The sequence below is a fragment of the Cebidichthys violaceus genome, unplaced genomic scaffold (genome assembly GCF_023349555.1).
Source record: "Cebidichthys violaceus isolate CVI_PGR_0920_01 unplaced genomic scaffold, fCebVio1.0.p SCAF_165, whole genome shotgun sequence".
Taxonomy (NCBI): Eukaryota; Metazoa; Chordata; class Actinopteri; order Perciformes; family Stichaeidae; genus Cebidichthys; species Cebidichthys violaceus.
The window spans coordinates 87,248-100,834 of NW_027176335.1; the positions used below are offsets into that span (position 1 = coordinate 87,248).

General features: G+C 43.1%; 1 protein-coding gene across 1 annotated transcript; it reads right to left on the reverse strand.

Annotated features, from left to right (window-relative positions):
- Positions 1-892: 892 nt before the first annotated feature.
- On the reverse strand, positions 893-4,302 carry LOC137873401 (zinc finger protein 568-like). Its single transcript, XM_068711623.1, has 4 exons — positions 3,907-4,302; positions 3,705-3,792; positions 2,983-3,136; positions 893-2,801 (listed from the first exon to the last, which is right to left on the reverse strand). Exons 1-4 carry the CDS (start codon positions 4,100-4,102, stop codon positions 1,797-1,799), a joined length of 1,443 nt encoding a protein of 480 aa, XP_068567724.1. The 5' UTR covers positions 4,103-4,302; the 3' UTR covers positions 893-1,796.
- Between the last annotated feature and the right edge of the window lie 9,285 nt (positions 4,303-13,587).

Consider the following 13,587-nt stretch of genomic DNA (forward strand, 5'->3'; position numbering starts at 1 on the left):
CAAGTCATCATATTTTAAGGGGTTATAAGTTATAACTAGTAGCTTTGTGAATAGATACAAATATCCTAATGCTATACAGATCAGTAATAACTGAGCCAAGAACAACATTTGGCTGCCAGGTTGTGAAGAATCCCATTGGCTGTTGGTTCTCCACCTCATTTATAAAGGTTTAAGGATTACTTACTTACAAATAATTAATCAATTCTGCAGTTAAAAATGTTCACAAAGTCACTAACAATGGGTCACTTTCTAAAAAGCCAACAGGTCTGCAGTTACACATGTTTGTAAAGTGACACAATATCTGATAAAACATAAATTATGTTATTTAAAATGTCATTAATGAAGCATATCATATTGCTGTTTTGCAACAAACTATCCAGTCTGCATTTGTAAATGTTATTTAGGTCCAAATGCTGCTGGGCTAAACATTTAAATTTGGCTCTTGAAAAAGAAACATTCCTTAACTCTGCAATAGTCATGACGACTTGTGCAAATAAATATTAAATATTATACTTAATAGTTGGTGGTTGTGATGGATGGTTATAAGTGGATTGTACTATTGGGCAGCCTCACTTTCTTTACTTCTAACACATGGGCTACACTTCAGGAAACACAAACAAACACTATAAAAAGCCCAACGAATGAGGGCATGAAGGCACCTTATTGTTATTGTACTGTGGGGATTTTGTTCCTGCAATGGGATTGTACTGCAGCTCACAGAGACCATCTCTATGCACTATGACACGCGGATGAAGAGGTTGGTCCGAGACAAGCGGGCAGACAGTTTTGGGTCAATTTAACGATCTCTCTAGTGCCATCGGCAGGACAAATCTGAAGACACGTTTGGCCACAGAATCATAAATCAGAGTCTTATTTGCTTTAAATGGAGAGTTTTAATAGCAGCAAGGGGGTGACATTATGTTCATTTGTATCAACTGTACAACACTCTGCTTTCTGCCACACACAAGCCAACTCATAAACATGTCATACCTGTGTGTAGCTCAAATACTGGAACTGCTGCATCGTGGGGGAAAACAGTATCTTCATGTGCAAACATACGGCTCTAAACAACAAACACTTTTCGGTGCTGCTCCCGATCGCTGAGGTAGAAGAGAAAACTGAATTATTTAACACGTCTGGTCAGACGTGGTGCTGGATAATGATATTCATGATATCATTCATAGAAATGTGCATTTGCTCACATATAAAAAAAATAATAATAATACAGCCTGCAGTGCAACTGCTGCACGGTTTTAACATCCAGGTACGTTACAGATTCTTCATTTGTACAGAACAGTGGGAAAACTCATTTATCATCAGGGATATAGAAGTGACAGCACTCTAAATACTCTCTAGTAAATAAGAAAATAGCAGCTTTATGAGTTTAGACATTAAAATACATCGATGTGCTGAAACCAGAACCCAACCGTCAAAGAAAAATAGGCATCGAAGACAAGGGTGCAGCAACACCTTCACAGCATACACTTAATACAAGGACACTAAACACAATGTCACCACTTCATTTCATACAGACAAAGTTTAACCCAAATGAGCTCATGTTTTAACTGCAATATCTACCAAACACACTCATGTGACACAGAGCACAAGTCTTTGGAAACGTAGTAAGAAAAACTTAAAACATTACAGTCGAGGCGACAGCTCGGGTTAAATTGTCGTGAACCAAAGTAAATTATTAATTCACTGTTTGTTTAGTGACGGATTTCCACCCAGCGTTTCCTTTCAGATCTCCAGGCCGTAAGCACTTCTTTCCCCGTTTGACCTGCTCGGTGCTTCGCTCATCTGGAGGAATCAAGAGGGAGCTGGCATTGCTCCTCCTTCACGACATTCTTGTTAATAACACCCGTCGGTTTGCTTAAAATGTATTCATAATTTCTTTTAACCTCAAGCAATGCCGAGGTGAGGTACAGTGGTGAAAAGAGCTTCAGTGAGGGTGGGAGTTCTGAATGTAGGGGGGGACGGGGCAGAGCGGAGGACGCAGGAGAGCTGGGCGGCGGAAGCTTAAACGGAGACGAGGGCCGACGCCTCCTCGCGACCGTGGGTACCGGCGGCGGTAGATCGGACGCAAAGGGAGGTTTTAGAAAGGCTGGTACGTGGATTTCTGATGAGATTCTTGCACGTGAGGCTGATGGGGTCTTAGGGGTCTTGGATAAAGGTCCGGGCAAAACAGTCACGTCGCTCCGAGCGTCGCAATCAGGCTCAGGCTTCACCGGCACACGGTTTCCTGGCATCAAATAGCCGACTGCCTTTCGAGGCCGAGCGGTGGCGGAATCCTCTTCATACTCGGTTATAGACGCTGCCAACGGCAGGAATAACACGTGATTGTGGAGTTGACAGAACAGCACGCCGCACAGGCCGCACTTCCGGCCATCTTTGACATGCAGCAGCTTATGGCGCTTGAGGTTAGGACTCGTAGCGAAAGACCGATCGCACACGTTGCACGCAAAGGACGGCTCAGACTCACACGGGTGCTCAGTGAAATCCGCCTGACTTGTGAAATGATGTCCGCAGTTTTCGCAGATAAAGGAGATTTCTTCATCGTGCACTTTTCTGTGTTTCATGAGCTGCGACACATCGGCGAAGCTCTGATTGCACCGCTCACACTGATATCCACCTGCTGGTCGATATATATGTTTAAGGAGCAAAATGGGAATTCTTTTGTCTAGTTCTGGGATGCCCGCTGGAGCTTTAAATGATGGCGATGCCTTGCTTGGGCTGGAGGTTGTTTGTGATTTGACGGGTGTAGTTTCAGTCTCAGGCTCTGCAGTCAACGTTTCTCCATCCTAGGAAAAACACACACACACACACACACACACACACACACACACACACACACACACACACACACACACACACAGGAGAGACACACCCTCAAGTTAACTTTCAAGCCACAACACAATAACATGATGAAAATAAACATACTGTAAAAAACATATGCAGAAATCAAAAAGTAGCGGCTGCTACCTGTGGCACTGATGGAGTTGATGGCGTCTGTATTTCCTCCATCAAAACAGAGGACTGGAGGTCCACAGGAGAGTCAACTCTGGGTGGAGTTGTTTCTTCTTCTTCTTCTTCTTCTATTTCCACTTTAACTGTACGCCGTCGCATTGTGTGAAAACTATGTGATCCGAACACACAATAAATGTGTCACGCATGTACTCATCAAAGAGGAGTGAGAAAACGTTTCAAATGCGCAATACAGAGGATGCACATTAACAGCTAGTGGGGCAAGATGCATTAGTGTAGCACGGCTCAATATAATAAAAAAGATTATCTATAAACAGGTCAGTACATCGACCAGCCGTTTACAGTCGCACAAATGTAATGTTAAGACATACACACAATGATTTCTGGATTTATATGGCAGAAATAGCTCAATAGTAATACCTTTATTGTTGTGAAACATTGTTATCAATATCAGTTCTACATGAAAACCTTGAATTTTTGGGTATTTCAGTGAAATAAAGTCCCCAACCCAAACAGACAAGGAGCAACACTTAGATGATAACACATGAAATGATATAAGCGTAACGTAGGACTGTGTTGTGTTGTTGCTGGGGCTAGCACGCACGCGCGCACACACACACACACACACACACACACACACACACACACACACACACACACACACACACACACAAGAAGTTAGCTAACTATGGCTAACAACATTCTCTTACGTCTCTTACCTTTTCACTCTTTTCTTGGGCTTCTGATTCGCGCATGTAAACACCGAAGGCACAAAGTCGGGACTGTCATGGTCCATGGATGCTTCCTCTGTAAAATGTAAAAAAAAAAAAGTCAACAACTAGTTACAGAGTTACACCTAACCGTCCGCCAAAGCTACCGACCTAAACCTAAAACAGCTAAAAGTGAGTTGGTTTATCTTACGTGATTTAAAATGAGCGCCACACACGCGAGCGTTTCCTTTCAGCTCCTCGGTGCTACGGTTCACTCGCTGGATCGCGCGCAGCCACAAACGTCTCCGGTTGACCTGAAACGGCCGAGATCCAGACGGTAGTCTGTAAAACTTCAGTTTGCTGGTCGAGGATTGGTTTTTACAGCCAGACACGCAACAGGCCGACATTTTTGCTTTACAACTTGTTTGGTCTCAGTTGTTTAGCTTCTGTTATCGGAAGCAACAAAGTTCAACTTCCGTTGAATACTTGAGCTGGGTTTGTGAACACAGGACGGTTTGTTTTAACGGTTCATGTTAAACGACAACACGTAACGTTATATTTACTGTAATTTACTTTCCAGATAAAAACGCCGGTCCTGGCAGACTGTTGGTATTTATTTAAGTAAACTAGCAGCGTTGAAGAGAGTTTTGTTGTGTCTCTTCTGGCTCTGTGACCGCCACCACACGGTGCTCTGAGGACCCCTGCTGGCCGGGGGTGGAAGAAGCACTCACGTCTTTGAGGCTATTAGCAATACCGCATAAATTAAAGACTTTATTTGAGTAAAAAATAAGACCATAAAAATAAAAAAATGTAATTACCAAAAGGAAAAAAATATTCACTATGCACAGTGGCCCATTTCAGAATAATGTATATTTTATCACTGGATTATAAATCTTGATGCACCCATTTGTTCATCACTTTAACGTTGCAGCTGGTAAAAGTTGAGCTCATTTTAATAACTTCATACAGCCTACTGCTGAAAGGCTTGTGAATCCCCCCCCCCCCCCCCCCCCCCAGGTGATCATTAATTATAGCCTAATCATCATGAGCAATTTATTTGTTGATTATTTGTGTTTTGTCATTAATCCGAATCCTCAAAGTAACTAGTGACTAAAGCTATGAACTAAATGCCGTGAAGCAAATAGTACAATATTTGTCTCTAAAATGTAGTGGAGCAGAAGAAGAAAGTAGCATGTAATGGGATTACTAAAGTAAAGTAGCCTACAAGTACATCAGAAAGACAAAAGCTATAGTTTTTACACATCTGAATTTGTGTCCCTCCTTGTATCTTGTCCACTTTTCCTTCACGCCTGTAGCCTGTAGCGTAGATTGTTATATTTACAAAGCAATCCGTTTTACATGTTGCAACAAATCTAGTTTTATATAGTCAAAAATACAACGTTGTTAGGTGCTGATGAAAATCAATTTGAGTTGAATTTGAGTTACTGCGTTACCTACACACACTGTAACAAACAAATAAGCTATAAAATGTTTTTATGTGACAATTTGTTGACTAAAATTGTTTCTGTGGGACATCAGAGCACACGGCTTACGATAAACCATCATTTTCATTCTCTCTGAGGTATTTCAATACATTAGTTTCAGCTAAAATGGAAATGTGCGCCGTGTTTATGTGTGTGTTCTGACATTAGCACCGGATCTATGTGTTTCATTTGTCAGCACTCACAAGAAGTGATGCGTCCTTGGTCTGGTGCAGACATCGTTTCCAATGATCAGTGCAGCAAATCAAGTGCATCTTCACGACTATGGTCTTGGGGGGCATTTTATTTCAACATTATAATACATCCTCTGCAGAGCCACACCTAAAACTCTATTCCTAGAGCTAAAACAGCTGCAATGGCTTCTGTCTTGTGACCGTTAACAAACAACAAGGAGTTTGCGGTATTCAGGACAGAGGCTCATACTGTGTGAGATGTATTGTTCTCCACTCCTGCTTGTAATTTCCTGCCATGTATTCATATTTCCTCTGCTCCGAGGTGCATTTGTGCAGCCCACTATGCCTTAGGTGCTTCATCCTCCTGGTTTTCACTCAGAAACAGAAGAAAAAACAAACTGTCCTTGAGTTTCATTTGGCTTAAAACACTGTTATACATATTTAATGTATTTATTTAGTAAAACCTTTTTCAGAAAACATCAAGGATGCTCCCTTCTTCTTAGTTATTGTTTATTCACATTAGCTTCTGGCATCGGCGCAGTTGGGCGTTCTCCTTCTTGCCCTTCCACTTTACAGTGAGGTACACACGGTCGTAAATATTTATGAATCAATTAGTAAAGAATAAACCAGAAATAAATGAGCAAACATCTAACAATCGCTTCCTGAATTACTCAGAATGGAGGAACAAAGTAATGCAGTGAGAACTAATGGAGCGCTAATCATGAAATAATGATGCATTGTAAAGCACTACCTCAATCGATGGGCACAACAAACAGACTGAGAGTCAATCAGTAATGATGTGTTGAAAAAACTGCTCATTATGTACATCAAGCAAGTTATAGACACGGCTTCTGTCGTGACGTAGCAGTCCATTTTGAAGTCACCATACCTACATTTCCGTGACGATAACGGACACGCGGCCCGGCTGTGCCATTTAATGCTCCAGCAATTTCACACGGAAGACATTTTAAATGTGTCACAGCAGTGGAAGTGTAAAGAATAAAATTAATGATGCTTATTGGGACACTTGGATAGAACAGCGCCATCATTAACGTTATTGGGAACGCCTGTGTGCGTTTACTGCCGTGACGGGTATGATGTTCTCTTTGGAAGACGCCTATGGTAATTGTTTTAAAAGTGTTTTACATTTTTATTGTTTGCATCTCCCACAATGCATGCTTTTAAAAAATAAGACACGCTGCATTTTAACAGTATTGCTCATTGAATTCTTCCCTAGATTAAGTGAAATTAAAGGATAAGACTCAAGATGTTTTTTTTCTTATTATTTTCCTCAAATCCCATGAAAAGTACTAAAACCACATAGTCTGTATCTCACACTCTGCCCATTCGTTCCTACTGTAAATCTTTTTTAAACGGTTCATTCTTGTCTGTGGAAGAACCTTCCTTAGTATTTCAATTGGAGGGACAATGTACTCCCTTGACATGTGCAGTAGTGTCCATCTTCATTGTAATGAATGAACATGTCACCCACTGCTGGGGCTCATTGGTCTGTCATAAGTCGATTTTGGCTTTGGCTACACAGATCAATTCATCGCTGGTTCTGGTCTTTTAATTGGAATAAGAGAAATATGGACTATCACCATACTTGCCCTTTGAGTCTGTGTCAGTACTCCACCAACAGATGTCGCTGTTGTTTAATGAGGGGCGGTGGGTCTCCTTTTTTTAGTGTTAAAAAAAATAACAGAGGAAAAACATCAACACCTGACAACGTTTTTAAAAGAACAAGTTGAAACAAACCCCGGTAATTCATTTCAACACTTTCATATCATTCGACTTCATAAAACCAATGAACCCTCCCCGCCTGCTTTGCCCGTTTTCCTCGATATCTCACCGCAGAGCTCAATCCTAAATCTGCAGCAGTGATAAGCAGCCACCCAGGTGAGCTTAAAGATGGTAATGTTGTGGATAAACGCCACTTCGACTTCCCATGGAACGCACTCGCAATCATTGAAAATCAATTCATAAAGCCGCGTCTGACCGTTGAATCAATAGTATTTCATTTCCATCCGCACCGCCGGTGTGTGAAACACCAGAGGCCCACTGACTCCTGTGTGTAGTCAACATGAGACAGACTGCCAGCGTTTAGTGACTGCAAAGGGAAGCTGACACCTGTGAAGCTTTTTACGGGATTTCCCACTCTGCAGTTATCACACAGTTATGATCTTTTTGTACAATCGTGAATTCAACAGTCCACTCCAGGATACGGTTGAATTGCTCATCAAGGGAGTTTCTTAATATCGACCAGCTTATGGCCTGAAAAAGGAACAAATTGGCATCGCCGCTGTGTCCCCTCCCCTCCCTCCCTCCCTCCCTCCTGCCCCTCTTCCCCCTCTTCCCCCTCAAGGTGACTCCTCCATCTGCACCCTCTCTGGTTTTGCCAATCCCTATCTCTGTCACTGGGATCTGATTCCCCTCTTCTTTCTGTGTCACTATCTCGCCGGTCTGGTTAGTTGTCCTGGAGCTATGCACATCAATCAAGGCTATGTGCTGCTGCTTTGTTCCCTGTTTGTGTGTGTGTGTGTGTGTGTGTGTGTGTGTGTGTGTGTGTGTGTGTGTGTGTGTGTGTGAGCGAGAGAGGGGCATGTGGGTCATCAAAGTCGTCTATTTCTACTCTTATTCTAATAAAAAAAAAACAACAACATCTGAACTGATATATTGTTTACCCATTTCTGTTGCACACACTGAAGTGCTTTTTTTTTCTTCTTCTTCCATGAATATGTTCTTCTCTTAGTGATGAGGTGTCTCTTTGAAACGGCTTCATTTCACTGCACAGCCTCCCCATTTTAATTACCCTCTTCTTCACCCTTCCTCACGAAGTGGAGGAGAAGAGGAAAGGGGGGAAGGAAAATAAAGGGGAGACTGAGGAGAGAATGTAAAAAAAAAAAAATGTAAGGGTGGGGATGGGTTGTGAGTGAATGTGGATGGCTGTATTGGGTGAAGGCGGAGGAGATAGAAGGAGCAAGTGAGGGGGAGATTCAAGCCAGCCCTATTTTTTTAACAACTATACATTTTGATCCCTGTTCACACACTCTTTCTTTCACCAATCAAAATGACCAGTATGAACGCTGGCTTCAAGCATTCCTAACCCATGTATCACTCATCACTTGCCATGTCTGACACTTAGAGCATGGGCGTGTTACTCCTTGGTGTTGTTGGTTGCCTGCACACTGCTGACAACGTTTTTTTATGTTGACGAAACACGCACAGCGACTCCCAGGCTCAGCCGCTTCCACCGGGGAGCGCTGAGGCTGTCGCTCCCGCCGTCACTTGTCTGGTGAAGGGTCGAGCCACTACAACGCAATTACACATTCATTTCACCCACAGAGCCAGCCAGCCAGCCAGCGAGACTCCCCTCCCCCTCACGCTCCCCAATCTCCTACCCTGCTTTGCTCTGCTCTTTTTCTTACCCCCCCCTTTCGTGTTTCTCCAACACCAACCCTCACCTACCATCTCTACCTGATACGGCTCAAATTCCCCCCCTTACACCTTTAACCCCCCCCAGCCCCCCTCCCTCTTTCACACTTTATTCCATGTCAGCAGCGGGGCTCAGAGAAATACACAAAGGACAGAAGCACAGCCGAAACGAAAGTGGGGAGGCGGAGGCCAAAGTGGTGAGGATGAGGGGCGAGAAAAACAGTATGAAATAGTGTGAAATCTGAGGGGAAGACAGAGTGAGAGTGGAGTGGGAGGGAGGTAAGCTTTCCTGGATGGAGAACAGGGAGGGGGGGGGGGGGGTAAGCGTAGAGACTGGCTAATGATATATTGATTTTGATGAGCCTAGGGCAAACAAGTAGGAGTGTGTGGGAGGAGGAGAGCCACAGCTTGCAGATGTCTTTAAAACACCTGTTTGGGATACGTTTTGTTTATTGTATGCTTATAGTCACACAAAGGGGGGGGGGGGGGGGGGGGTGGGGGGGGGGGGCTTTTTGGAAACATCTGCAAGTGTCTGAGCATGGTTTATGTTGTGTTTGCGCAAACAAAAAGATTTATACTTTCACGTTGCATTGCAGCACTTGCATCTAAAGTGCTATTAGAAGGGAATTTTAATTGTTTGTTTTTTTTAATGCTAGAAACATGATAGCTCAGCTATAATCCAGAGCTCTGAGCTGGACCAGAATTATATCAAAGCTTCTGGCTATTAAAGCAGGCGTTTAGACAGCGGACAGCCATTGGGGATCACATTAGGTGAGATCACTAAAGGGGGGGGGGGGGGGGAGAGTGAGGGATGGAGTGGAATTAATGAGATTTTGTACATTTTCTCCTCATAATGCATCAAGGTGTGTGTGTGTGTGTGTGTGTGTGTGTGTGTGTGTGTGTGTGTGTGTGTGTGTGTGTGTGTGTGTCCATGCACATGCGTCCGTGCGGGCAAGAATGTGAAAGATGTTTCTATTGATCATTAAATACATTGCTGGGTGAATGATATAGTGGATATTGATCTGAGGAGTCAGTGAGGTTGAAGCATCGCGGTATTAAAATGACCTGGAAACAATGGGGGAATCTCACAGCTGGAGTTGCCGCCCACAGCCAGCAGGATTACAGATTTAAAAATTGGATATATGAATTGAATCAATTAATTTAGTTCTCACTGAGCTTTTATGAATCTAATATTCTACCTGGCTGATGGTGAGATGCTCCTTCCACCTTCCTGTTGTGTTAATGCGATGCTGGGTTTCTCCCCATGCTGTTAGATGTGAATTCATGTGTGTTGCGCCGGCTGATAAAAGGGCCTGAAGCGAGGTGTAGGAGATGGAGACTCGTGGTCTTTATATTAGCACTGAAATTAATTAGGCCACTCTCACTAAGCCCTCCTCCTCCCCTACGGTACCGTGGTAATCACCTTTCTCTTTAAATACTTTGACGCCCACTGCACTTGTTTTGTTATTTCCTTTGTTTCTCAACCTGCTGCTTTGCCTCTTCTCCTCCGCCCAGCTTCCTCTTCACCCTCACTTCATTCCCCCTTTTTTTTCAAAGTTTTGGTGTATTTTTTATTTTTTTTTTCCTTTCTCTTTTATTGCAGAAATGCCTCAAGCATGCACTCGGCAGGCTTCCCTATTAAGGTTGCCCAGAAGCCAATTATATGCTCGGAAATGTCTTTGGTCTCAGCCTCGCATTTACTTCCTTCCTTACAGGTGAGACGGCGTTGGCCAAAGCCAATCCCTCACCCCCCCTCCCTCCCTCCCTCTACCCCTTACATCCCCCGCATCGCCCTCTGCCCCTCTTTCCGCCTCGTCCCCGCTCCGTGTTTAGTCTGTTGTGACGCAGTAGCAGAGCGAGATGAGAATTGGGAATAGAGGGTATGTAGTAGTGATGAGTGAAGATTGAAGAACAGTGATGGGTTGACATGAGGGAATAACGCCCTTCCCATCCCTGCATCATCTCCCCAACTGCCATGAAAAGCCATTAATTTGTGTAAGAGGACTTACATGTCCCACATGCCAGTCAGCCTCTCATGACAGACAGATCATTTCATTCTTCTCACTGCTCAACAACTCTCAAGTGTGTCGGCCGGTTTCTGTCTCTTCTCTCCCCTTTCATGAAAAATAATCTGTGCTATTTACATGGTGTTACAACATCTCCCTTTTTCTTTTCTTTTTTTTTTTGCTGGAGCTTTCTTTTAAAACATGATGCTCAAAGTCAAAATCTTCACTGCATGATTTCTACTTTCTTACATTAGTTATTCAAGCTTCATATAATAATAATGTTTTGTCTGTTTTGAAGGGAGAAACAAACTGTCCTGCTGTAAGAATCCAATTGATTTTTTTTTTGGTTTTTGAGTAAGTATTTAACGTGGATTTTGTAGGAAAATCTGCAATCTAACCAAATTCCTTACTACTCATGAATAGTATAAGTATATGTAGTAATATAGATTAGATTTAAATTAATTGACTATAGGATAAACATAGACTGACATATAGAAAAAAGGACTGGTTTGAAGCTTAGCAGATATTATACAACATGTATAGTCAGCATAAATATGAACGTTGCTGTGCACATACTACAAAAATAGTAGTATTTATGTATATAATGAATAGCAGGGGAGCTACTATCGATCCCTGTGGGACACCTTTATCAACCATTTCATCAACAGCAGTTAAAACAGAAAATAATTTGACTTTACTCTTCATTTACTATTTTCTAGATGTACATCAGTGTTGCCTCCTGACTTAAGTCCATTCTTCTGCTGACCAAAGTATTCTCCACTCAACCACAATTAGACTCATTAGCCGATCGTAGAGACTCCTCTCTTTTCGGTCCACAAACTGGCCTTCCCGTCCTGCCATGGTTTCATTTATCCGTCTCTCCACAGTCTAACTAAGTCCCCATCTCAGACCATCTCAGCGCAGCTTAGACGTGGCTGGTTCCTCATTGTCTTCCTCTATGTATGAAATAGCTTTCACACACACACACACACACACACACACACACACACACACACACACACACACACACACACACACACACACACACAGTGACTCCTCCAGAATGTGAATGAAGCTGCTGCTGCTGCTAACCCTTACTATGATATGGCAGTCACGTCACACAGACGCAAACACGCATGCACACATATATATGCAAAAAAACAAAACATAAAATACGGTTCTTGCAGCGGTGTATTATGTACTGGAAGTCTTTCCCTCAGAGCAGTAAATAAATAATGAGAACACTGTTAACATTCTGCCAGTATTCTATTGCTCTGCTGCTATCAGCCTGCTCTGCCTCCCTGCTCTGCCTCCCTCTAAAGAAAAGGAAGGTCTTGCTTGATAGACAGAGGCTGGTCTTCTTTTGACATATTTTCATGCCTTTTTCCTTAAATTCCCCCCACTGTTCAGCCCTCTCTCCAGCTCCTTTTACTCATCCTTTTCCCCTTTTTACTCCCCCTTATAAACTTCTTTTTTTATCCTTTTACCCATGAATACATAATAATTCCCATTAACATTTTTTACGAGACCGAAGCTTCCCTCTTGTGCATTGGTGGTGTGACGCACAACTGGCAGAACGTGACACATTGTCTCGTGGAATATTACAGGAACCTCTTTTAAGTTTTTGCTCCGCTTTTGGATTTATGACTGGTGTGGGGTTGAGATCTGTGGAGGTATGCTAATGTCAGACCAAAGGTAGAGTTCAGAGGAGAAATAGAAGGGCAAGCGTATTCCAGGCTACCGGCTCTTTGTTCAGTGTTACTTCAAAAAGGAAGTGCAAGAATCAGTAGTAGATGATGTGAGATGACAAGTGCTGGTATTTAAGCTGGGAATCAGAGCATGACAAGAGCTGTATAAGGCGGACCTGTCCGTTTAAATGTGATGCCCTCTACTTTTCTGTGTCTCGTGGAGCGGGCAGTTGATATTTTCGGAGTATTTCCACACAACACGCTGACCTTTTGTGTCTGGGGATGAAGATCTAAAGCAGACAGATTGGGGGCCGAGCGGTGCCCGAGCGCAAACGGATAACAAGACAAGAGAGATGTCGTACTGGGTGTGTTTGTGCAGAGCACGTGTAAACCGTGTGTGGCGTGCATTCAGCATTAGTGGCTCTGCAGCAGAGCTAAATCATATGTGTAAGCAACTATCACAACGCAAGGAGGTTAAAAAATGTGTGCGTGAGAGAGAGAGAGAAAGAGAGAGAGAGAAAGAGAGAGAGAGAGGCAGAATAAGTGACAACGCACTCCATGCTTACAGAAGTTGTTCTTCATTTCTTGGCAGCTGATAAATTACTCCCTGATGGAGCAGAGATATAGTTCAGGCACACAAAGATGGAATGAAAGCAAACTGACAGGTAGAAAATTACAGTATCCCCGATAGAAAGGTCAACCCTGAGTGTGGTTGCTTACTGTGGATACGATTACTTCATCATGTCGGTATCAGTGACTCAAATCCTTTCTGCCCCGTGGACTATCCCTTCTGCAGCCCCGAGGTCTTTGGTAGTGGCACTGCAGTAAATGTGCTGGTAAAGCCTTTTTTTTTCTTTTTTTTTTTTAATTAAAAAAATAGCAAAGAGTGCTCTTATTGTGTGTGTGTGTGTGTGTTATTGGGAGAAAAGGAGAAAGGATTTTTACTCACAAATATCCAAACCCCCCCCCCCCCCGAATCCTCAGCAGGTCATTGTGATTACTGCAGAAATCCGTTGTTCCACCCCATCCCAGCTTCTTTGCCGCTCTCCCACACAGTCATTTGCATTTTTCTCTCTTGGCTCTCTTCC

Coding starts and splice junctions, on each gene's coding strand:
- LOC137873401 (XM_068711623.1), bottom strand. CDS start 4,102: ATGTCGGCCTGTTGCGTGTCTGGCTGTAAAAACCAATCCTCGACCAGC. Junction 3,137..3,704: donor CCCAAGAAAAGAGTGAAAAG/GTAAGAGACGTA, acceptor CGGATCACATAG/TTTTCACACAATGCGACGGC. Junction 2,802..2,982: donor CAACTCCATCAGTGCCACAG/GTAGCAGCCGCT, acceptor TGTTTTTCCTAG/GATGGAGAAACGTTGACTGC.